The sequence below is a fragment of the Sturnira hondurensis genome, unplaced genomic scaffold (genome assembly GCF_014824575.4).
Source record: "Sturnira hondurensis isolate 20B ecotype Veracruz unplaced genomic scaffold, ASM1482457v3 Scaffold0020579, whole genome shotgun sequence".
Taxonomy (NCBI): domain Eukaryota; kingdom Metazoa; phylum Chordata; class Mammalia; order Chiroptera; family Phyllostomidae; genus Sturnira; species Sturnira hondurensis.
In genome coordinates this window covers 7,258,954-7,284,837 of record NW_028093210.1, presented here as the reverse complement: position 1 = coordinate 7,284,837, position 25,884 = coordinate 7,258,954, and the positions used below count along the sequence as shown (strand labels likewise).

Here is a 25,884-nt window from a genome sequence, read left to right as displayed (position 1 = left end):
ATACTCATGCCAATAAAAGAATTATGCTTTGGTTTGTGTTTTGTTTGTTGAACAAGGCCTTGAATCTGTTTCCCCAGTGAAAGGTGCGAGACCATGAACTGGTAGGTCTTTGCACATGCTGTTCCCTTTCTGCAACACTTTTCCTTGCCTTGCCTGTTTGGTGAACTCTTGCTCATTCTGCAAAACCCTGCTCAAATGTGACTTTTCTTCTTGAAACCTCCTCTGATCCTTAGGTGGATTGAGGCACTCCCTCTGATTTCCTGATGCTCCTGTACATACTTCTGTCATAGCACTGCCACTTAGCTTTAATTATGGGTTTAAAAGTCTGTTGTCCACAATGGGATGTGAATCCCTTGAGAGCAGGGATCATGTTTTATTTCACATTTGTAATCCCAGTGCTTAGCACTAGGCCTGGGACAGAGCAGGTGTTCAATTCCAGTTTCATGAGTGAATGATTTAATAAATATACAAAAAAGTGAAACCTCACAGAAAAGGGGAGGCATAGATCTCCACTTAGTCGGCAGTGTCAATGGCCTTAAACACAGCAGAACTCCTTTAAAGCAATGACTTAGCACTGACTGCAAGAATGCAAAGCGAAAAGGAACTCATGGATCTGTCTGTGCCTGTTAGGCATGTTAGTGCCTTTCCTTCTCAACAAAAACAGGTGGAAGATCAAGTCTGCTGAAGAGTGTAAGCTGAAAGAAACTGCTTTGAGATCTTTGGATGATTATTAAAAGAGCAAAGTGCTGAATGGAGAACTTTGATATGTCCGTCTTCCCAAATGGGCAAGCAAAGCATTGGGAGATGAAGTGGCTTCCTTTTGGAGAGAGAACGCAACAAGCCAGACTTTCTTCATCTCCCTGCTAAACAGTCCTCAGTGCTGTGGGACTACCAGCTGCTCCTTTTAGGAGCCTGATGGTAGGAACTTAAATCAGTTCCAAGAAAGTCTATCCTTCAGGAGAGTTCTCTTAGCCTCAGCCAAGGTACAGTTAAGCCTTCAAGTACCATGTGCCTGATAATCTCCATACTCATTCCAGTTAGAAAAACCTCTGATTGGAGTGGCAAGGACAAGGAAACCACCTTGAACCAACAGCCTAATTTTTTTCCTTCATGGACCTCTGGTGCCTTTAATTCATCATGCTTCCCTCAAGAAGAAATCTAGCAACTGAGTGCCTTTGATAGAACAGGAAAGCTATTCCTACGGTTGCTCAGAAGTGGAGCAAAGAAGGGTGAACAAAACCTAGAGAAAGAGCCTCCTGGGTGAGGAGTCCAAAAAGCAGACTCCAGGTGACTCAGAGACAGGAAGAAGTCACCTGTCCCAGACCCTGGGCTCATGCTCCAGGGAGCATGAGCTTCTTGTGCTTCTGATCCTTCAGCTCACATGTTCCCCTGTGTGTCCCCTTCTCAGGCTACAGTTTTGTTTCCAGAGGACTCAATTGACATTTAACGGGGAAAGAGCCTGGGGGAGGGGTGGTGGACATCAAGTAAGAAACATCCATGATGCCACCTGTGCAGTCTCCAAAGCCCCATCAAGGGCAGAAGTCACAGATCAGAAGAATCCCCAGATGTACAGGGAGGAGTGGCTGAAGTCTTGAGAAGACCCCTTTCCACACCCCCAGCTCAATCCTAACGTCCCTACAATCCTGCCTTCATATGATCTGTCCTGTCCTTCACTGGACTGTGCTTGGACATGCTCGGAGTTCCACGGGTTGGGTGAGGGATGAATATGTTTGCATAGGGCAAGGGAGCCAACGTTCTTTTTTAAATACGTTTTGTTTTAAAGATTTTATTTACTTTTTAGAGAGGGGGAAGGGAGGGAGAGAGGGAGAGAAATATCAGTGTGAGGTTGCTTCTCATGCACCCCCAACTGGGGACCTGGCCTGCAATCCAGGCATTTGCCCTCACTGGGAATTGAGCTGGCGACCCTATGGTTTGCAGCCCACATTCAATCCACTGAGCTACACCACCCAGGATGGGAGCCAACGTTCTTGATCACAGAATATGGCATTGAGGGGAACTGGAGCCCAGGGGCCCCAGCTACCCTTCCCAGGAGCAAGTGTTACTTCCTTGGCTGGTTTCCAAAGAAATTGGTGTTCGCAATGGGCGGATGAATGGCTGGGACCCTCATGGCCCATCCTCAGACTGGAGCTCAAACAGAATTTTTGAGCTTAGACCAATGGTCACTATTGGCTCTGCATGGAGGAAACCAAAACCAGGCCCTTCATTCTCTCCCCTCCCACAAGCCACCAAAGATGTCCCCTCCCCTCTCACCACCCTCCTGTTTTTGCATTCACCTCTGATACTTTAAGTGAAAACATGAATTAGGCAAACTAATTAATTTGACAACTGTTGAGATCAGGTGCTTCCCAGAGTGTAGTGGAAATGGCTTTCACTTGAAGTCAGCTAAGATGTCACTGAAAATATTGAGGAACAGGTGTGCATGGTGATCGCTGAAGACCAAGGTGGGACAGAAATGAATGGATTTGTTGTCACAGCCCCCCAACACCACACCTGAAAGAAATGGCAGGAGGTGGGTTAACAACTTGGGCTCAGAGTCACAAACTGTGAGAACAAGGAGGGTGGTTATGCACCAGGCTACCCCCACCCATCCATGTCATTTTTTCCATCCAGGCTTCTGGCTGTCCTATCCATCCTTCCATCTGCATTACCTCTCTCTTTTCCTTCATCCATCTCATCCAGCATTCTTTTCCCTCCCTCCTTCTTTCCAACTTTGAATGCCTGCTCTGCTGCCCCTTAACTAGGTCTGGTGGTAGAGAAATCCTGAGACAGAGTCCTTGCCTTCCAGAAACTCATGGTGTAGGGGAGAAAGAAAATGAGCAAACAAGTAAATTAGAAAAAGGCAGGTTAAAAGCATGCATTTTGGGCTCAGCTGTCACTCAAGAGGGACAGACCCCTTATTTTCAAGGGTGACTTTACCATTGATTTGCTGGGTGTCCTTGTCTTGGTTGCTCAGCATCTCTGAAACTCAGTTTTTTCTTTTAAGCAGGAGGGAAATCATCCCTACTCTTCAGGGCTGGTACATGGGTTCCATAAAATGGTACAAGTGCAAGACCATTCTCAACACATAGTAGGTGCTCTCACCTCACCACTATATCCCCCCACTCAAAACTTTCCCATGGCCTCTCATGTCTCTTAGGAAAAAGTCCAGAATCTTTAACCTCATCCACAGGTGGACACCATGTGGGCCTGATAGCCCCTCCCCAACTTCATTCCCTAGCCCATTGGTCCCCAATTATACCCCATTCTTTTCGTTTCTCCAGCTCCCTCCTGCTTCAGCTAATTGTACATGTCCCTCCCTCTGCCCAGAATGCTCATTCTGACCTTCTGCACCGAGTAAAACCCTGTCCATCCATCAAGGCATAAGTTAAAATGTCACTTCCTCAAGGAAGCCTTCTCTGATGTCCTGGACTTTTCCACCAGCTATTCACTCTCTTAGCCTTTTTCTTCTTTCCTAGGATTTATAAATGCAGCTGGTTGTTCATGAAATATTCTCTTTAATATCACTCTTCCTGCTGGACTGTAAGCTCCTTGAAGGAAGGGACCCTTGTGGTCTTGATCATCATTAGGTCTCTAATGTTGGTGCCAATTCTTTGGTGAATTTTTGGTGAATGAATTAATGCATAAGGAAAATCCCCCTAGTAACTTTCTCTTCTTTTGAGAAAGAAAATTCAGAGTGTCTTCAGCCCTGTATGCCATCTGCACTCCCCTACCAGGGTAATGTGGGGTACTGATTAAGCCCACTTTCCACTTCTGGTCACCTTACCTTTGTTTCTGGCTATTAAAATGAGTTTATTCTGTGTGGATTCATCAAAGGAGCGAAAGGTGCCTTGTCTCTTACTCTGCTGATGAACTGGGGGTACCGGGTCTGGCAATGGAGGAAACAAGGCTGGCATCAAAGTCTGTTACCTTGGGACTTCCGCCAAGATGGAGGCATAGGTGGAAACACTGTGCCTTCTCCCACAACCAAGTTTGGATACAACAAAAGTTTTGGTGAACTACCACACATCCAGAAGCCAGAAAACCGAATTATACGGACGTCCGACAGCTACGAACCGTTCAACGAGGACGGTAAGAGGCAGAACCAGCAGCAGAGCTGGGTCAGCCAGGGCAGATCTAGGAGCGCAGGCAGCCCGGACCTAGTCGGGGTGCGGAACAGACTGACCAAGGTCGCACGCTCTCGCACAGTGAGACGGACCACACAGGCCCCAGGGGGCAAACCCAGTGGTGGAGGGCTGACAGTGGTGGCACACCCGCGTGCCGAGGAGCGGGGCGCGTGGCCCTGGTGACGGTGGTGGCTTCGGTGCTGGTGGGGGTCGCGGCGGCGGCGGTGGCGACTGCGGCTGCGGTGGCGGGCACTGGAGAGAAGCCATTGTCCCTCTTTGACACCGCCCCCACATACAACGTCACAACCCAGCGACTGAGTTGCCCTGCTCTGGTGAAAACCTAGGGCTCCGTTCCTGCTACTTAACAGGCACAAATAGCCCAAAGGATGGCTCAAGAAGAACTCAAAGTCCCAGAGCCAATAACTCTAAGCNTTAGGAGTTGTAATGGGATGAATAGTGGCTCCTCCCCAAATGTATGTTGACTTAGAACTTGAGTGTGACCTTGTTTGCAAGTAGGGTCTTTGCTGATGTATTTAGGTTAAGATGAGATTATACTGGATTAGGGCGAGCCCTAAATCCAACAATTGGCATTCTTATAAGAAAAGAGAAATTTGGTCACAGACACATACAGAGAGGGGAGAACACCATGTGAGAACAGAAGCAGAGATGACAGGGAAGCACTATGAGACAAGGAATACCAGGGACCACCAGCAACCACGAGAATCTAGTGGACTGGCCTGGGATGGATGTTCTCTCAGAGCCTCAGAAAGAATCAATGCTGCTGATACCCTGATTTCAGACTTCTGGCTTCCAGAATGGTGAAAACAAATTCTTATTTTAAGCCACCTGGTTTGTAGTAGTTTGTTACAGCAGCTCCAGGAAGTGAATATAGTCTCCCAGAGTAAAATATCTTGGTTATTCCCCACTCTCCATCATCCATGTGAAAGAGAGCAAAGGGGGGTTGGACAACCCACAATATTTCAGGTACTGGTGGCAGAGATGGGGGACAAGTGTCATCTTGTTACAGCCCCTTGGTAGGAATTCAGGTGATAATAAAGGCCCCACAGATATGCTAGGAACTCTGCTCAGCACTTATATGCATGTTCTTGATCCTCCACAGCACTAGTGAAGGACCCATTTTGGTCTCCACATTAGAGGAAGTGAGGCACAGAAGTCAATCCAGCACTCACTCTACTCATCCTTGTACTTGCGAATTGGCTGGGAACCAGTGATATGAACACATTCCTATCTCCCATCAGAGTGTGGAGGCCAGAAACAAAGCCTCATCCAGTTGGACACCCCTTTGTGGCCCTTGTCTCTCTCTCTCTCTCTCTCACACACAAACACACACACACACACACACACACACAGACACACAGTAACTTTAATTAATGCAGGAGTGAAAATCCCCATCTGCTACTCACTCAGTGGCTTTGAATGTTGCCTCTAGGCCTTTATATCTATATGCATCCTTTGTCTCACCCATTTGACTAGTCCTTGTTTTAGGGCATTCCTTTAATCTTAGCTCCTTCTTGCCTATAGCTTTTTAATGCCCTGATAAGGATGCCTAGCTGCTCCCATTCCTTTAAATGAGCCAGCTCAGGGCTTCTAAAAGCAAAGATGTCAGTCTTAAGAGGCTCTGCAATGTTTTCATGGAAGCCTTTTTTGTGGTATCATCCTGCATATGGAACCCACTGTGCACCCTGAGAAAGAAGACACCTACTAAGAAGAGCTCCTGGTGGCTAACTTGACTCAAATTAAAAAATAAACAACAACAAAAGAACCCCAAACAAAACCAGAGCCTAGCAGCCATTTCTACACAGGGGCCTCATGCAAAAGCCTGCACAGAACTACCGTCCAGTGTGCTGAATTGCCTGCCTGCACTCTTGTTTGTGCCACCAAAGCCAGCCTTTATAAAGAAGTTCCTGAAATTCTATTTCAACCAATGAGATTGAGGCTTTTCCTATCCAATCAGAGCTGAATATCTTCGACCAATCAGAGTGGCTTGATTCTGACCAATCAGGACAGGGTCTTCAGACCATTCAAACTGTGATGATTTGGAGTCCTCATTTGCATTAGTACAAATCAATTAGCATTCAGGGTGGGGACTTCTATCTATATAAACCAGCTTCCTGCTTGCTGTGAGAGTGCACTTTCCCTTTCTACCTGTTATTGTAAGCTGAACAGAGCAAGCTGGGTGGTTGGAGAGGGGCCTTGACCCTGGGTTGCCTCACAGACATGCTGTGTCACACTTGAGCTATTTTGCACCTGAATGAAGTTCCATTTTTCACCTCCAAATTGAGGGTTCTTATTGGCAGCTGAATTGGTGCCAAGGACCATCAGTGGACACCTCTTTGGGAAATACTGTCTTCAGATCTGGACAGGGAGCAGCCATGTTTATGATAGCTCACACCATCCAGATCCCCACCAGACTGGGCCCTGGCTGCATTAACATTTGTAAGCAGGGCTCAGACATCAACTAGGGAAATAAAGGCAACTAGTAGTTTCTCCTGCCCCAGTAATTTCTCCTGCCCCCCTGATGGTGAAGGAGCACCCCATCAGGAAGGAAGGGCCTGACTCATTGCAGAGGCTTTTTCTAGTACCTGTCCCTGCCCAACATCAATTCAAATGCAAATCCACCCCAGAAAAGAAAAAGAGGACTTCTGGTCAAGATAGTGGCATAGGCAGGCATGGCTCACCTCTTTGCATAACCACATCAATATTACAACTAAAATATAGAACAACCATCACTCAGAACTTTCAGAAAATTGAGTTGAATGGAAGTGTGACAACTATGGAATTAAAGATACCACATTCACCCAGACTAGTAGGAGGGGTGCACACAGAATGAGCTGGTTTTCTCACACACATGTGGTAGATATAAATTCAAGAGGGATATCTCAGGAGAAAAGGGTCCCAGCCCTATACTAGTCAACCAAGCCCAGGATTCCAGTTCAGGAAGGTAAGTCCCCACAACTTCTGGCTACAAAGACCAGTGAGGGCTAGGTCAGTGGAAGAAACTGCTAGAGCCCCAAGCAGTTCCTTTTAAAGAACCCATGCATGGACTGACCTTAGACCATATCAAAGTACCACCACCTTGCCCCTGCACAGCTGATCCTCCACAGAGGGCTGAGGTTGGTGGTCAGTGGTTACAGCCAACCCTTGTAGCTGATTGGATTGGGTAAATTCCTCCAACTGACCTACCAACAAGATCCAAGGCTCAGCTACAACAGGAGGGTGTATTCAGCCCACACAACAGGCACATCTTGAGTATCCATCTTGGGAATAGGAGAGGCTGTGCCACTGGACCCTACAGGAAAACTACCACTTTAGGCCACGCTACCACATCATGGATTCAAAGCTCTATCTATACATAGAAACAAACACAGGGTGGCTGCCAAAACAAGGAGACAAACATGGCCCAAATGAAAGAGCAGATAAAAACTCTGGAGAAAGAGCTACACAAAATGAAGATCAGCAATATACCAGGTGCAGAGTTCAAAACACTGGTTGTGAGGATGCTCAAGGAACTTAGTGAAGACCTCAACAGTATAAAAAAGATCCAGCCAGAAATGAAAGATTCACTAATTGAAATAAAGGGCAATTTATAGGAAATCAATAGTAGAGTGTATGAAGCCAAGAATCAAATCAATGATTTGGACAAAAGGAAGTAAAAAACAACCAGAACAACAAGAAGAAAGAAGAATCAAAAAATATGAGGAAAGTATGAGCAGCCTCTAGGACTACTGCAAGGGGTCCAATATTCTCATCATAGGTGTTCCAGAAGGAGAAGAGAAAGAACAAAAATTGGAAATCTATTTGAAAAAATAATTAAAAAACTACCCTAATTTGAAGAAGGAAGTAGACATGCAAGTCCAGGAAGCACAGAGTCCCAATTATGATGGATGCAAAGAGGCCTACTTCAAGATACATCATAATTGAAAGGCCAAAGATTAAAGTTAAAGAGAGAATCTTAAAAGCAGCAAGAGTAAAATAGTTGCTTACAGGGGAGTTCCCATAAGACTATTAACTGATTTCTATTTTATTTTATTTCATTTCATTTCATTTTATTTCACATCATTTCATTTCATTTATTTTTAGAGAGAGGGGAAGGAAGGGAGAAAGAGAGGGAAAGAAATTGCAATATGTGGCTCCCTGTTTCAACCAGCCAGGGCTCAGCTGATTTTTTAAAAGAAACTCTGCAGGCTAGAAAGGATTGGCAAGAAATATTCAAAGTCATGAAAAGCAGGCACCTACAGCCAAGATTTCTCTACCCACCAAAGCTATCATTTAGAATCAAAGGGCAGATAAAGAGCTTCCCAGACAAAACAAACAAACAAACAAACAAACAAACAAAAAACTAAAGGAGTTTGTCATCACCAAACTATTATTATATGAAATGCTAAAGGGACTAAATTAAGAGAAAAAAGTTCACCCCAGTTGGTGTGGCACACTGGATTGAGGGCTGGCCTGCTAACCAAAGCATGGCACATGCCTGGGTTGCCAGGCAGGTCCTCAGCTGGGGGTGCGTGAGAGGCGACCGCACTTTGATATTTCTCTCCCTCTCTTTCTTCCTCCCTTCTCCTCCCTCTAAAAATAAATAAATACAACCTTTAGAGAAATAAAAAGAAGATCAAAACTATGAACATACATAGGAAAAATAAATACCCATCAACAATTGAGTCTAAAAAACTAAGCAAAAAAGAATAGAGAAAGAATCGTGGATATGGATTATGTTTTGAGGGTTTCCAGATGGGGGCTGGTGTGGGGAACTGGGTGAAGAAATGAGGGGATTAAGAAGTACAAATAGGTAGCCACAGAATAGCCATGAGGATGCCAAGTACAGTATAGGAAATGGAGTAGCCAAAGAACTTATATGCATGACACATGGACATGAACAATGAAGGGGAGATTTCTGAGGGAGTAAGGGTGCTGGGTGGAGGGAGGCCAAGGGGGAAAATTTAAGATAACTGTAATAGCGTAATCAATAAAATACAATTAAAAAAAAGAAAAAGAAATTTACCTAGAAGGTCTATGTTGTCTTAACAGCCCCACTTAACCACTCCATAGTCTTTGCAATCAAGCATATCTGGGTTTAAAATCTGGCCCCCTTGCTGTTTCTCACCTTCCCAAACCTCTTTTTCTCATGTAGAAAATGAGAATAATAATATTTTTCTAAGTTCAATTTGTTCTGAATTAGGGTTTTCAGATAAAATATAGGGTGCCCAGTTAGATTTGAATTTCAGATAAATAATTTTTAGTATAAGTATGTCCCAAATGTTGCATGGGATATACTTTTATGCTGAAAAAAAGTTGCTGTTTTTCAAATTAAACTGGCATTTTATGTTGTAATTGGCTAAATCTGGCACCCTGCCTAGGGGCAAATGGTGGTCCTTGGAGTTGCTGCCTCAGCACCTGCTGAAGGAGCAGGAGTGCTGCCATGCTGGAGGGCTCAGATCCTGGTCTGGGGACTGTGGGAGCTATGGATGGGGTCCTGGGAGAGCTGGGGTGTGGCAGAGTTGGGTGGGTACCTGCAGGTCCAGCAGCCCTGTGAGCAGGGCCTTCCCGGCATGGGCTGCGTTATTCAGCAGGCCCTCCCGCTTGATGACATTGATGACCTCAGCCAGCAGCAGGTTCTTGGACGGGTCACCCAGCCAGGTGTTAAAGATCCGGTATGTCTAGAAAAAGCATGGGGTGTTGGAAAGGTTTACTCTTGGGCACACCCTTCACGGGCCCACGCCCTCCAGACACACCTTGCCCCCCATTTAAGAGAGAAACAAACTCGGTGAGTGTCGACTAAGAGCCAAGAAGGACTACACATATTATCTCATTGAATTCTCTCTATAACAACAACCCTGTGGGAGGTGGGATATCTGGTCACACAGAGGCCAATTCCTCATGTGCTGGGAAATCCCTCAGTGCTGGGGAAATCAAGAGTTAGTTGGCCCTTAACTGTAGTCATAATTTTATAGAGGAGAAAGCTGAGGTTTTGAGAGGTTGTGATTTTTCCAGAAAAAAAAAACAACAGTGCAGGTAGACTTAGGAGTGGACTGATGGCAGTTTGGCCTTCAAAGACAACCCAATTTATTTTTCTATAAATTATTCAGGGTGTCAATGCAGCCAACTAAAACATATTTCCCAGCTTCTTTTGCAGTTAGGAGTGGTGATGTGACCAGATCTGAATCAGAGTGTTAGAAATGCAAGAGTTGTGGGATTTCATGGAAAGCCACTGAAGGGGAGGCTCACTTTGTGCTTCCCTCCTTTTTCCTTCCCACTGCCTACAATGGGATGTGATGGTTGGAGCTCCAGTAGCCACTTTGGACCATGAACCATCCTTGAGGGTGTTTCTACATGCAGAAATGGTGGGAGGAAGGATCTTAAGTCCCTGATAACTATGTGTGTGTTTATGAGAATCCACATTACTCGTGTGGTACAGTATAGTAGCTAAGAGCTAGATTGTTGTAGAGATAAAAGCACATGAAGAGTACTTAGAAGTGCCAGGCACAGAGTAAATGCTCAGTTTATAGCAACAGTTATTAACACAGAGAAAAATTAGAAGACTGACAATAGACTGATATGAAGTCAGCCCTGTAGAGAGTGGGGGTGATTGAAATCACTGGTTAAATTGATAAGAATTGGCCTTTAGAAAACTTCTGTGTCACTTTAAGCATCCACTCAGTTCCTGGTTTGTGAAAAAGGCCCAGTTTTGAGAAAGCAATGATACTTCACCCATCTCTCTACCCCATCTGGAAAGGAAGAAGGGTGGAGTAGGCACTCACAGCATTTGGCCTGAACTCCTCCTTGTGGAAGAAGCCCCCGGTCATCATCTTTTTGCTGAAGGTCATCACATCTGCAGGATCATCCAAGCCCCAGTGCTCATGGGCCCAGAACTTGCCAGTGCAGCCCCCTCCTGTCTGGACCTCATCTACCAAGAAGACACAGCCATGCTGGAGAGAGAGGAGGGAGAAACACACACCCACCATGATCAACCAAGCTCTGACCCAGTCATCCAGCCAGAGTCAGGGCTTTCTAAACTGCAAGCCAAGTGCATGTTTCTGGGCAAAACTAAACAAATGCTCAAGCAGACAGTCCCACCAGAGCTGTGTCTGGACATTTCCTCCTGCTGTTGAGCCTGAGCCAAACCAGAATGTCGAACACGCCCTGATCCAAAGCCCAGCAGCATTTCACTTGGCTTCAGTTGCCCTGAACCAGCTGACCTACTCCAGAGGAAACGTGGCCCCGCAGTGAGGCCTGGCCCTGTCTCTCAAACATCTGCTGTCACGTTTGGCAGTTCTGCTCATCGCCAGAACTGTTCTTTACTTCACATTTTGTTTAAATCAAGTCATGTAGTATAACCTTCATCTGCGAACTTGAAGGTTGGATGCGCCATTTGTACATGTGTGCAGGACATTAAAATAAACATGACATTAACATAAAGTTTGTTCATTTTGCTTCTGCTGAATGTGGGCCACACGGGGCTGAAAGGTGAGGTGGGGACTCTAGGAAGGAAAGGGTAGAGTCTGAGGCCTTCCCAGGAATGCCTTGATTACGAAAGCCTCTGACTAAGAAGGCATGGCTGGATGGAGGCTGGCTTTGCAAAAAGATTTCAGGGAAGAATTCTCTGTCTTGCCCCCCTACTCCCAACTTCTCTACCCGAGAGGCCAATAGGTAGCCTCTGAACATCTGGAAGTTTGCAAGGATCCCAAAGCTAACCCTTTGATCTGGGAAACCAGCTGGAAATGGCCTGTGGCCTTGTCCAGCCTTGGCCAGTGCACTGACCTTCCTGGAGATGTCTCTCAACTTCCGGAAAAAATCATCAGATGCGTGGTTGTCTCCACCCTCAGACTGGATGGGCTCCACGATGATCCCGGCTACTGTTTTCTTCTTTTTTCGATATTTCACAATCAGATCCTCCACCTGTATCCCAAAGCGTGAAATGACAATGGCTTGTGGAGGCTCCTTGAGCAGCACCCATGCACAGGCACGTGGGGTCCCATGACCCCCTGGAAGTTATGTTGCACATGTGTTTGTGAGCATTTCCAGTGAGCACGGTGATACCCACTTCAAGCTACATGTGTGGATGGGATGTGTCCTACTTAGGATTTGTGCTGGCCCCTGTGGGGATACAGACTGCTAACTTGGAGCAAATTATCTGACGCTCTGGAGCCTCACTTTCCTGATCTATGCAACGAGCATGCTGACAGAATCTTTTGTCGTTATTGTTATATTGTTATCATTATTGGTAGGAGAGTCCTTTCTGTGCAGAATTGGGATGAATATCTGTTTAAAAAGCTGAGGCAAAACTCATCTATAGTGATAGAAATCCAAGCAGCAGTTGCCCAGATTGGGGTGGCGGTGGGGGTCCTAGACTGACTTCAGATGAATCCAAGGAAATTTTCCAGGCTGATAAGATGCCCTTGGTTGGAGTGATGGTTACATGAGCATATTTATTTGTCAAAACTTATTCAACTAGGCATTTAAATGACTGCATTTTATGGCATGTAAGTTATGTTAATAAAGTTGAAATTGACTTTTTACAAATCTGTTAACAGTGACAGGGTTGTAAGAAAAGCACCTGATTGTCTCCAAGTAGTTATAGTTCTTGAACTTGTATTCCATTATGGGCATCATCTTATACATAATTAAAGAGTGGTGACTGTGGTACTTTATTAATAATTTAAAAATATACATAATTTAAATACTCCAAACCATACACTTAGATAGAATAACAAAGGACAATCCTTCTGAGTTATGCAGAACTAAGGAAAAAACTTTCTGTTTGGATGATGTGATTTAGGCCTTGTTCTCCACCAGTCCCTCCATGGGAGCTCTGAGATGTTTTTCTTTGCTTTCAGAGAATTGTTTGCAAGTTGTCATTACGTGCTTACTTTCTTATTTGTTCAGTGCTGTGTTTCCTACTACTGGGCACTCTCTAATAAGATGGCCATGAGCCACATGGGGCTACTGAGCACTTGCAATGTAACTGGTCCAAACTGAGATGTGTCTCAGTGTAAAACACACATAAGATTTCAAAGATTTAACACAAATAACAAAACATAAAACTATCTTATCAATAATTTTAAGTATTAATTACATGTTGACATGATACTATTTTGGATGTATTGGTTCCATAAAATGTTACTAGAATTAATTTCACTCACTCCTTTTTACTTTTAAAAGAGGTGATTATCAGAAAAGGTACAAGGACTGTAGCCTGCCTTATCTTTCTATTGGACAGGCTGTACTAGACTCCATTATCTTGTGTCTTTTATTTACCACAAAATGTCCAGCACCTCGCACTTTGCTTCACACTTAGTACATTGCTTCACAATACCTACTTAGTACCTTAGTAGGTATTAACTATTGTTTGAAACAAATGATACGCCTAAGATGTAGAGTCAAATCCCAACCTGAAGAGTAAAAGCCATTTTCCCCAGCAACAGAGTTCTTCCAGTGTCTTACATGGAAGCCCAATATATGGAACAGGTCAAAGGGGTGGGGGCTCTTCTGGTTGAAGTGGAGGCACGGCAACAGGGGTACAATGTACTCAGTCCTTCCCCTGCCCCTTGCACCCTTAGGCTCCCAAAGCAACCCCAGGATTTGAGAGAAGGGTGGAAAACAGTGAACTAGAGGATCTTGTGCAACTTTTTCTATGAGCTGCCCCATATTCTTCACACAAATTCATTTTTTCTCATTCTAAAACCACTGATCCTTGCCTCCAAAGAAACTTGAATGATACCGAAATCGGTACCAAAAGTGGAGTTAGGGACACTGGGTGGCAAAATCAGTGAGTCATTATCTTTCCCAGTATGGAATGTTGGAATCGGAGGCCTCCCTGTCCTTATGTCCCTCCCGGGGAGTACTGTGCAGGCCCGAGATAAACTCTTGGGTTGTCTTCTCCAGGGTGAAGTGTTGGGGTGGCAAGCGTAAGGGAATGGGGAGGTGGGAAGGATCTGGAAGGGTCTGGAAGGTCCAGGTGTTACCTCTTCTAGGCAGCGGGCCTCTTCTTGTTTGTTCTCCTTCACAAACTCCTCCAGAGGGTATTTCAGCCGTGGGAATGGTGCAATGGGCCAGTCGAAGGAAGGAATGTCAATCTTGTGAATAGCTTTGGAGTGTGTGGTCGCTAGGCAACCTAGACTCCCCACAAAACAGAAGAGCAGTTGGTTGGCTTAGGGGAACACAATGAATAGTCTTCAAAAAGGAGATGATGGGCATTTCAAGCCAAGACCTTGATTGACCTGGGAATTCCTGTAACATCCTAAAGCTGAAGAAGAACCTGTGAATCATTTGTGAGTGTGTGTGTGTGTGTGTGTGTGTGTGTGTAGCTTTCTCATTCATCACAGATTAAGTACAGGCTTTAGAGGCAGGGAAACTGGTTTATCCTGGCTCTGCCACTGTATGGCCTTGGAATGTTTCTCTTCTTTCTGAGCCTCTATTTCCCTGTCTGCAAAGTGCCAATAACAATCCCCACTCTGCAGAGTGGTCTGGAGTCAATGAGACAAGGTGGGGAAAGTGAGATCAAAGGCAGCCTTTTCTATTGTTGCTGCTATTATCACTATGTCACCTGGGGATCCCAGCGGCCCCTCCTTACCCATGGTCCTTCCATGGAATGCACCCATGAAAGAGAGGATGCTGTAGTCTGGGCAGCCAGGGGCCTAGAAACAAGAAATCATGGGCATTAGTAACAGTTGTGAGAAGTAGGGGACTCTGTGGCTCCCCTCCTGAGAATGAGAAGGAACACCAAAGTCTATCAGAAGAACTGGGGGTCTCAGGCTGAAGTTACAAACTGGACCCCTACTTCTACAGCCAGCCAATAGATGTTTTGCCCGCGTGACCTGCCAAAATATACTTTTTCCAAAAAATATTTTAATCAAGACATTTCACCTAAGTATATGAAATGTTTTCTCTCAAGTTCTGTATCATTTGGGCTCATTTTTGTCACCCAAGCCTAAAGTCTGGGCAAATGTGCAGCTCCATGGCCCACTGCCTGTCTTTCTCCTTTATATCACTGGCCATCACCTGCTGGGCTGCTTGGGGCTTTTGAATTTTCAGCCTGTCTGCAGGCTCTTCCAACTCCTACAGGCTCTCCCCCCACTCCAGACTGCTCTGGCTTCCATAGAAACCAGGTGGGCTAAGTGGGCCATGATAGGAGGCTGAGCAGGGCACCTCACAGGGAATGAAAGCCCCAGACCTTTGGACCAGGTCTGCTTACACCAGAGTGGGAGGCCACACCAGAGTGGGAGGCTGGGCAGTGCAGACCCTCTGCCCCCATCTTTCTGTCTTCCCAGGGTGGCTGCCCCTGTGTTCAGGAGAGATACCTGAATACCCAGTCCCCAGTGGATGGCACAGCTGCATTGTTTCCTGACTCTCCAGCAGGCAAGGAATCAGAACTGTTTCAAGCTGACTCCGGGAGAGCTACTGAGGATGCCGCAGAGGGAGCCATGGGGTCCCCCTTGTCTCTGGAAATTTGATACAGCATGCTCTTAGGCTGGCTGATCTCCACCAGGTACCTGAGACCCCTGGTAGAAGCTCTAAGATATTTTTCCACAAACTGTAGTATACCATCTTGTCATTTCCCTTTAAGGAGAGGAAACACTTCCTTTGTTCCTTTGTATTTAAATATACACATACTATCTCACATCTTTGGCTGCACACATTAAACGGGAGGAATAAGATCTAAAGATATTGGTGAACTAGGATGTCCACAGATATCAAATGAGAAAGAGGTAGAGCAAGATCTCTTTCTTTTAAAAAATAGCCAGAAGAAAAAAGAAAAAGCTTAACTTTATGAAGGTTTGTATGAATATGGAGAAAGGTATAGATCTATTGCTAGCAAGAGGTGAGATCAGGAATAAAAAGTTAAGAAAGCACAAAGGGAAAATATGAAATAAAACAATCTCACCACTCATAGGCATCCTATTATAAACACGTTAGCAGGATTTCTTGTAGTAATTTCCAGTACATTTATTTACAGTGTCCATACAATTAACATTCTACTGTTTTTTGCTAAATTATAGTACACGTCTCCAAGCAACGAATAACCCTTTCTAACTATTTTTGCTGCGGGATGTTGTAGATGTTCATAGTGCATAATTGGGTTTAGTGACCCTTGATTCCTTTTTTAAAGTCATCAGACATTTCTGTCTAAATCATAATGGGACCACATATATGAAAGTGGGAAGGGCAGGCATGCTCTGGTTGAAGCTGGCTGCAGAGCTTGGGTCTACCCACTTGGTTTTCCCTGTGGTCCCCACTACTGCTGTGCCCCAACAGTGGCCTCCTGGGTGTCTCTGGGAACCCATACACTTAATTTCTCTTTCCTTATTAAGTGGTTTGCAATCTTTTTGGTTATTGTTACTCTAAACACCAGTGGGGTGAATACCCTTGAACACATATTTGTGTTGACATTTTGGATTATTCTAGAGATGACATTAAAGCCCTTCTTAGACGGGTTAAATTCAGGCAGTTGCCCTGGGAAGCTGTTGTCTCAGGTCAGGAAGAGCTCCACTTTGCCTTGATATCAAGGGAATGAATTAGGGAGGCAGAATGCTTGGGGAAGTGTTATGGACATTTATGGACCGGATGTTTATGCTCCCCAAATCATATGTTGAAGTCCTAACCTTGATATGATGATATTTGGACACGGGGCCTTGGGAAGGTGATTAGGGTTGGACGAGGTCATGAGGGAACTTTCATGATGAGATTAGTTTCTTTATAAAAAGAGGCACAAGAGAGCTTGCCAATACTCGATAACATGGGAGGACTCAGTGAGAAGGCACCTGTCTGCAAGCCAGGAAGAGAGCCTGCCCTGGAGAACCAAATTGGCTGCACCTTGGACTTCCAGCCCTCATAGCTGTGAGAAAACACAGGTGTCTTGTTTAAGCACCCCCCCCTCCACCGCACAGTCTATGCTATTTGCCATGGCAGCCTGTGCTGACTATTTGGGAAGGACAGGGTCTATTAACTATTGTTGTAGACCATTCTGCCTGGTTCTAGGAATTGTATCTCGACCCCTTGTGGCTAAGGGCGAGGGATGACCTTTGGAGTGCCAGCTGCAGGAGACAAAGCTTGTCTCTGGTAGCAAATGCTGCCTCAGTTTCCTCTCCCTGCCCCCAAAGCTTGGTTGGAAGTCAATGATGGGTAAGACCCCTCACAGTGGGGGGCAACCTAAGCCAGTCTCAATCACTTAGGAAACCTTCATGGAAGGACTCAGGAGGATGCAACAAAGAGCAATGGACTCTCACCCCCTGGCTTTGACATAGCCCGAGTCCCCATGTTCTTTGGGAGAAGCACTTCCTGGCTCTAATCCCCTAAAGCCTGAATACCTGTTGGGGAGAGGTGCAGCTCCTTGCCTTGCTATAGTGTGTCCTGGGGAAAAATCTGGCATCACAAAGACTTCCTGATAAACCTTTGAAATCTGCTCTGCTAAGAGTGCTTTCATTCATATGTTAAGGGTTCTAGCAGGAAACCCTAAAACTCTATTCCTGACAGACTCTGCAGCCCTCAGATTTCTTTGAAGTGTTATCTACTGTTTGATCCTTGCTGCCCTGTATTTCTGTGTATTACAACCCAATAAAAGGCTATGGAAGAGGGGGCTCGTGGCCTTTTTCTCCTAGGAGAAACTGGCCACTGCTAGCCTTTGTCTCTCCTGAGAAATTGGCCATGGCTCACCTCTCCTCCCTAAGCAGATCACATCATGTCTCGGCCGCATTCACTTTCATCCGTGGCACACAGGGGGTACTTGTGCGAAGTCACCCCCACAGGGCTCAACGCTTTCCCCCCTGAGAAACTGGCCACTGCTCATGGCCTTTTCCTCTGGGAAGATGACCACCTCTCCTCTGCAAGCAGACCACATCAGGTGTCAGTCATGTTCACTCTCATCCGTGGTGAGGCTGGGGGGACTTGTGAGAAAAGTTGCCCCCACAAACTATTGTCAGCCAGGAGGGGGGGTTCTGTGGCACCTCACCTCTCCTCTTGGAGGAGGAAAAAGGGCCCACTCCACTTACCTGGTTGACCATACACGTCTCCAGCTCCTCTTTAGAGAAACCCGTTTGACCCCTCTCCTTGCTCTGACAAAAAAGAACAGAACAAAGTCTCAGAGATGTTCTGTGGTAGGAGAGGCTTCCACTTTTCAATCAGACCCATAGTTAGTCCAGACAATTAGAGAACACTCTCTCAAGAGTTCATCTTAGGTGTTGATTGAGAAGTGAAGAAATAAAACAGAGTCACTATGGTCAAGCTGCTGTATTATTAACTTCAAGTGGTCTGAGGCATAAGGAAACAATTATTCTTGTTTAACTGACTCTGGGAACTTAAACTTTCAAATTCTCTATATTCTCATGTCAATAATTGGAGGTACATCGGTGCATTTGCTGTGCATCAATGCCTGGACATACATAAAACCTTCAGAATGACCTCAAGAAGAAAATGTTGCATTGTGCTGACCACCAAACATCTGACAATTACCATCTTGGACCAATCCAGGGGCTAATACAGAACTCATTCTTCTTAAGAATATACTTTTTGCTTGGTTCTTGGCACCATCCGCCCCCCCCCTCCGGCCCCACGGGGCTGTTTGAAAAGTCCCATCCAGGCAGTGCATTTTGAGCATGGTCACTGTGTCTTGTACTCCAGACAGTTGGGGTAAACAGTAGGACTAGGAAGTATGTGGCTGGGTGCTGGGGAACCTTTGTGTGTGTATGTCTTTGTGCCTCAAACCTTACCCGATACCACATGAAGATGGTCTTGAAGGCGTTTTCATTGGAGCAGGAGCCGCAGGCCATGGTGATGACCTGGGACATCCCTCTGGGAGCCACCTGTGGGCAGAGAAACAGCTTTGGGCTCAACTCCATCTTGACCCCTCCTCCTCCAGCTGGAGCTGTGGGAGGCAGAGGGAGGATGGGAGGGAACTGGGCACATCCCAGAAGCAGCCTGGGAAAGTGAACTTGGGCTCTTCTGGGGTGGTGGAGAAGCCCAGGCTGAAGGGCAGAGAGGAATAAAAGGAGAAACAAAGCCCAGTCTACCCCTCCTAATGCAACTGCCACCCCTTGAGATGCCCACATTTTGCAGATGAAAAGTTGAGGTTCTGAATAATGTTAATCATTATAACAACCAGAACAGAAACATCAAGGCAGGTCGAATAACAGGTAAACCTCCTGTCATGGAAAAAATATTTATTTTTCCTGAGTTCCATTTTTCCTGCACACAGGAATCCTTTATTTTCTTCAAAAGGAAAAGTAAAAATACCTTTTTGTGATAGAAACAATGCAAGGAGCAAGACTGAAGGAGAAACACCCCATCCTAATTGTTCAGCATCTCAATCCTCTCCTTCTCCTGCTGGTGCTGCCTCCTAGAAGCCAGGGCTGCCTTTCCAGGGTGGATGGGGGTGAGGGGGGATCTGGGCCAAAATATGGAGTTGAGTCCTAGTAGCAGAGGGTCGTTCCCATGGACTCCACTCACTGAGAGCAAGGATTCCCGCAGCTTCTCCACAAAGTTCTCCGGAGGCAGGATTCCTAGGGCAGGTCTATTGATGAACGTGCTCTGCAAAGAGGTCCAGAGACAAACAGTGACTTCTCAGGCCTGACCCAGCTCCAGGTCCACCAACCACACTGTTCACAGGGATGGAGTCCAATAGGCTGATGGTATCGTGTCCATGCTGGAATGATGTATTTCCCCACATTTGGGGATAAATCCACTACAATTGCTCTGGATTTTAAGAAGAAATGCCAATTTCTTGGTTGTGATATTGCACTATAATTATATAAGATGCTATCTTTGGGAGAAACTGGGTGAAAGGTACATGGAACCTCTCTGTACTATTTTTGCAATTTCCTGTAAATCTGTAATTAAAAAAAACAGCCCACCAGAATGGCTAAATATTGAAATATGGACAATAATAAGTGCTGATGAGGAAGTAGAGCACCTGGAACTCTCATCACAGCTGGTGGGAAAGTAACATGGTATGGCCACTTTGGGAGGCAGTCTGGCAGTTTCATATAATGTTAAACATACATGTACCCTATGACCCAGCAATGCCACACCTAAGAATTTATGTAAGTGAAATGAAACTGTATGTCCACACAAAGACATGAATGGACATGAATATTTATAGGGTCTTTTTAAAAATTTGCCCAAACCTGTAAACAACTCAAGTGTCCCTCTGCTGGGGAAAGGATTCATAAACTGTGATACATGCACACCATGGAATGCTACTGAGCAATAAACAGAAACAATCTACCAACACACACAAGGGCAAGGAGGACATGGTAGAATCTCAGAATTTTGGTGCTGAGTGGCAGAAGACAGAATCAAAGGGTTACACCCAGCATGGTTCCATTATGTGACATTCTGGGAAATGAGAAACTATAGGGACAGAAAACAGCTCATGGTTGCCAGGGGATGGGGTGGGATTGATTATAAATGGGCTCGGGAGAACGTTTGGGGTGATGAATTGTACCATGATGATTTTTGAAAAATGTAAAAAACATGTAACATAAAATTTACCATCTTAGCCATTTCTAAGCATACAGTTCAGTAGTGTAAAGTATATTCACATTGTAGTGTAGCCATCACCATTATCCATCTGCAGAATGTTTTATCTTATAAAACTGAAATTGTATATCCATAAGACACTAACTGTCCACTACCTCTCCCCCAGTCCCTGGAAACTACCATTCTACTTTCTGTCTCAATGAATCTGGCTATTTGAGGGACCTCATGTAAGTGGAATCATAAAGTATTTCTTCTTTTCTGACTAGCTTATTTCCTTAGCATAATGTCCTCCAAGTTCATCCATGTTGTAGCATGTGATAGACTTGCCTTCCTTTTTAAGGCTGCATAATATTCCATTGTATGAATGAGCCACGTTTTGTTTATTCATTCACCTGTCAATAGACACTAGTGGCTGATTCCACTCTTTGGGCCTTATAAATAATGCAGCTATAAACATGCATAGGCAAATGTGCATGAATTTATAATGAGTGTATGACAATGGATTTGGCAAACTCACACAACTGTACACTACAAACAGTGGATTTTACTGCATGCAAATTATACTTTAATTAAATAAACATGGAAAAGGGCACACAAGGCAGCAGCAGTTCTAAAATTTTTAGGACTTCCAGCTAAGATGGAGGCATAAATATATACACTTTGCCTCCTTGCACAACCAAAAGAAGGGCAACAACAAATTTAAAAACAAAAATAACCAGAACTGCCAGAAAAATGAATTGTATGGAAGCCCAACAACCAAGGAGTTAAAGAAGAAACATTCATTTACACTAGCAGGAGGGGTGGAGATGGGCAGCTGGGACAGAAAGGACCTATAGCAATGGGTCTTTTGGAGATGACTGGCTGACTGGGCGGTCCCACAATTGTGTGCAGATAAACTGGGAGGAACAACTTGGGAGTAAGACAGACTGTGCAATGCAGAGTTCCAGCACATGGAAATAAAGCCTCAAAACTCCTGGCTATAAAAATCTGTGGGGGTTGCAGCAGTGGGAGAAACTCCCAGCCTCACAGGAGAGTTAATTGGAGAGACCCATAGGGTCCTAGAATGTGCACAAGCCCACCCAACCCAGGAATCAGCACATGAAGGGCCCAATTAGTTTGTGGGTAGCAGAGGAAGTGACTGAAAGCCAGATGAGAGCCGAGCAAGGAATACTGCTCACTCTTGGACCCCACCTCCAATATATAGCACCACAAAACAGCAACAAGGGTTGCCCCACTCTAGTGAATGCCCAAGGCTCCCCCCTTACAACATAATGGCTACGCTGAGACAAATATGGCCCAAATGAAAGAGCAGTTCAAAACTCCAAAAATACAACTCAGTGCTGAAGAGATAGCCAACCTATCAGATGCACAGTTCAAAACACTGGTAATTGGGATGCTCACAGAAATGGTTGAGTATGGTCGCAAAAAAAAAGAGGAAAAAGTGAAGGCTATGAAAAGTGAAATAAAGAACAAATATACAGGGAACCAAGAGTGAGTAGACTGGGACTCAACTTAATACTTTGGAGAAGGAAGAAATAAACATTCAGCCAGGACAGAATGAAAAAACAAGAATTCAAAATAATGAGGAGAGGCTCAGGAACCTCCAGGACAATGTTAAATGTTCCAACATCTAAATAATAGGGGTGCCAGAAGGAGAAAAACAACAGCAAGAAATTGAAAACTTACTTGAACAGATAACGAAGGAGAACTTTCCTAATCTGGCAATGGAAATAGACTTCCAGGACCTCCAGGAAACACAGAGAGTCCCAAAAAAGTTGGACCCAAGGAAAAACACACCAAGGCACATCATAATTACAGTATCCAACATGAAAGATAAGAAGAGAATCTTAAAAGCAGCAAGAGAAAAGGAGACAGTCATCTACAAAGGAGTGTCCATAAGGCTATCAGCTGATTTCTCAAAAGAAACCTTGCAGGAAAGAAGGGGCTGGAAAGAAGTATTCCAAGTCATGAAAGGCAAAGACCTACATCCATGATTGCTCTATCCAGCAAAGCTATAATTTAGAATGGAAGGACAGATAAGTGCTTCCCAGATAAAGTCAAGTTAAAGGAGTTCATCATCACCAAGCCCTTATTATATGAAATGTTAAAGGGACTTACCTAAGAAAAAGATGATCAAAATTATGAATAATAAAATGACAACAAACTCACAACTATAAAAAATTGTACCTAAAATACAAAAACAAAAACAAACTAAGCAAACCATTGGAACAGGAACTGAATCACAGAGATAGAGATGATGCCTTGGCTGGTGTATCTCAGTGGATTGAGTGTGGATTGTGAACCAAAGTGTCACCAGTTCAATTCCATGTCGGGGCATATGCCTGGGTTACAGGCCAGGTCCCCAGTGGGGCCCACATGAGAGGCAACAACACATTGATGTTTCTCCTCCTCTTTCTCCTTCCCTTCCCTTCTCTTTAAAATAAATAAATAAAAGCTTAAAAAAGTATATTTTAAGAAAGATCAGGAGGAAGATGGTGGCAAGATAGATGGGAGTGCAGTCCACTTCCCCCTGCTCCTGGGTGAAACACCTTGCCGATCTTCTGAGGAATAGACTGGATAGCCAATGGAATTAAAGCATATATGAAGACTGGAGACCAAAAATTGTAGACAACATTGAAAAATCAGATGTGAGACAATGAAACCTGGAGCTGTGAAAAGACCAGAGCTGGACCCAAAGAGGAGCCACCCCAACTGCTGAGACAATCACAAAAAAGAGTCAGTGGGAACTGTGAACACCAGGATACCTACTGGAAGAAGAAACCCACCAACAAAGGAACCACCAATAGATAACAACAGAAGAAGGTGAAGGAGGAAGTGGAAGCCACACCAACTCAACCCAGGACTAATCTGGAAATACGACTAAATGGTAGAGAAACTACTCAGAATAAACTACGGAACAAGAGCAAGAGAGAATCTTCAAAACCTTGTACAATTGGAAGAACCAGCTTCAACACAACCTGCCCACACCTGTACAACAAAATACAAGACGTGGTGGATGGAGTGACCCTCAGTTAACCAGATGGAGGGAAGAACCCACCAAAGAAAGACCTAACAAGAATCAAAACTCAAAGACATACAGAGAGCCAACATAAATGACACCTAAGACCAGCAAGCTCAAGAGATCATGGAGACTGCACCGTTGAATCTCACAGGTATTGTACTATAGATGTTCACACCATAAACCCAGGGACTCAGAACAGATCAATTTAAGAAGCAGAGGCTAACAAGAAGAGCCCCACAAACAATGGGAAGACAAAGAAACAATCCCCAAGTGAAAGGAAAGGAGAGAGCCTCAGAAAGAATGCTAAATGAACTAGAGGCAAGTCAACTATCAGATATTGAGTTTAAAGCCATGGTTATCAGGAAACCCAATGAGCTGACAGAGAATTACCAAAAATTACAGGGGAACTACAATGAACTCACTGCAAACTATATCAACATGAAAAAGGAAATAAAAATTATCAACAAGGGCCAAGAGGGAATGAAAAATACAATTTCTGAACTGAAGAACACAGTAGAAGGAATTAAAAGCAGGATTGATGAAGCAGAGGATCGGATCGATGAGCTGGAGGACAAGGTAGGAAAAAAAACACCCAGAAAGAACAAGAAAAGGAAAACAGGCTCAGAAAGAATGAAGAGGGCCCTGGCTAGTGTAGCTCAGTGGATTGAGTGCAGGCCTGGGAACCAGAGGATTGTGGTTTGATCCCAAATTAGGGCACGTGCCTGGGTTGCAGGACAGTTTCCATCAGGGGATGCACGAGAGGCAACCATACATTGATATTTCTCTCCCTCTCTCCTTTCCTTCCCCTCTAAAGATAAATAAAATCTTAAAGAACAGAAAGAATGAAGAGGGGTTAAAGGAAATGCAGGACAACATGAAATGTAATAATATCCATATAATAGAGATACCAGAAAGCAAAAAAGGAAGAGCAAGGGATAGAAAACCCATTTGAAAAAGTAATGATGGAAAAATTCCCTAATTTGATGAGAGGAAAAAGTCACACAAATCCAGAAAGCACAGAGAGTCCCAATCAAGAAGAACCCAAAGAGGCCCACTTCAAGACACACCATAATTAAAATGGCAAAATTCCAAGACAAAGAGAGAATCTTAAAGGCAGCAAGGGAAAAACAGGAAGCAACGTATATGAGAGCCCTGATAAGACTAGCAGCTGACTTCTCAATGGAAAGGCTCCAAGCCAGAAGGGAATGGCAAGAAATATTCCAAGTAATGCAAACCAGAGGCCTGCAACCAAAACTAATTTATCCAGCAAGGCTCTCAATTAAAATAGGTCAAATAAGGAGCTTCCCAGACAAAAGAAGCCTCAAAAAATACACCTCCTCCAAGCCACCTCTACAAGAGATGCTAAAGGGTCTGCTTTAAGAATAGGAAGAAAAACAGTGAGAGAGAGAGAAAGGAACATAGGTACGAAAAATGGCAAAGAATAAGCACCTATCAATAATAATCTTAAATGTAAATGAATTAAATGCCCCAATCAAAAGACCTAGAATAGCTGAATGGATAAGGAATCATGACCCACACATGTGCTGCCTACAAGAGACCCACCTCGGAACAAAAGACCTACACAGACTAAAAGTGAAGCGCTGGGAACAAATATTCCAAGCAAATGGACAGGAAAAAAAATCCAGGGTAGCAATACTCATATCCAACAAAATAGACTTCAAAAAAAGAGCCATAAAAAGAGACCCAGAAGGTCAATTCAAAATACTCAAGGGAAAAGTCCATCAAGGAGACATAAACATTGTAAATATATATGCACCCAACATAGGAGCACCCAAGTACATAAGAAAATCTTGGAGGACTTTAGGAAAGATCTTGACAGGAACACAATTATAGTAGGGGATTTTAACACTCCACTGTCAAAAATGGGCTCGTCTTCCAAACAAAATATCAACAAAGATATTGCAGCATTAAACAACACCCTAGATGAAATGAACTTGACTGATATATATATAGAGCCCTTCATCCCAAAGAAGCAAAATATACATTCTTTTCAAATGCACATGGACCATTTTCAAAGATATACCACAGGACAGAACACGAAACAAGCCTCAACAAATTCAAGAAAACTGAAATCATATCAAGCATTTTCTCCAACCACAAGGGACTGAAACTGGAAACCAACCTCAAGGAAAAAACCCCAAAACACTCAAACTCATGGAGATTGAATAGCATGCTATTAAACAATGAATGGGTCAAGAAAGAGATTAGGGAAGAAATAAAAAAGTT

At 44.4% G+C, this 25,884-nt stretch overlaps 1 protein-coding gene across 1 annotated transcript in view; it reads right to left on the bottom strand.

The window, feature by feature from the left end:
• Positions 1-2,389: 2,389 nt before the first annotated feature.
• The window catches only part of ABAT (4-aminobutyrate aminotransferase), an 85,860-nt gene continuing 62,365 nt past the window's right edge, over positions 2,390-25,884 (bottom strand). Inside the window, 11 exon segments of the mRNA XM_037029968.1 lie at positions 2,390-2,511; positions 3,785-3,853; positions 3,856-3,886; positions 9,656-9,802; positions 10,904-11,071; positions 11,904-12,041; positions 14,108-14,256; positions 14,716-14,779; positions 18,131-18,193; positions 18,848-18,940; positions 19,584-19,664. Of these exon segments, the coding sequence (XP_036885863.1) occupies positions 2,390-2,511; positions 3,785-3,853; positions 3,856-3,886; positions 9,656-9,802; positions 10,904-11,071; positions 11,904-12,041; positions 14,108-14,256; positions 14,716-14,779; positions 18,131-18,193; positions 18,848-18,940; positions 19,584-19,664 (1,125 nt within the window).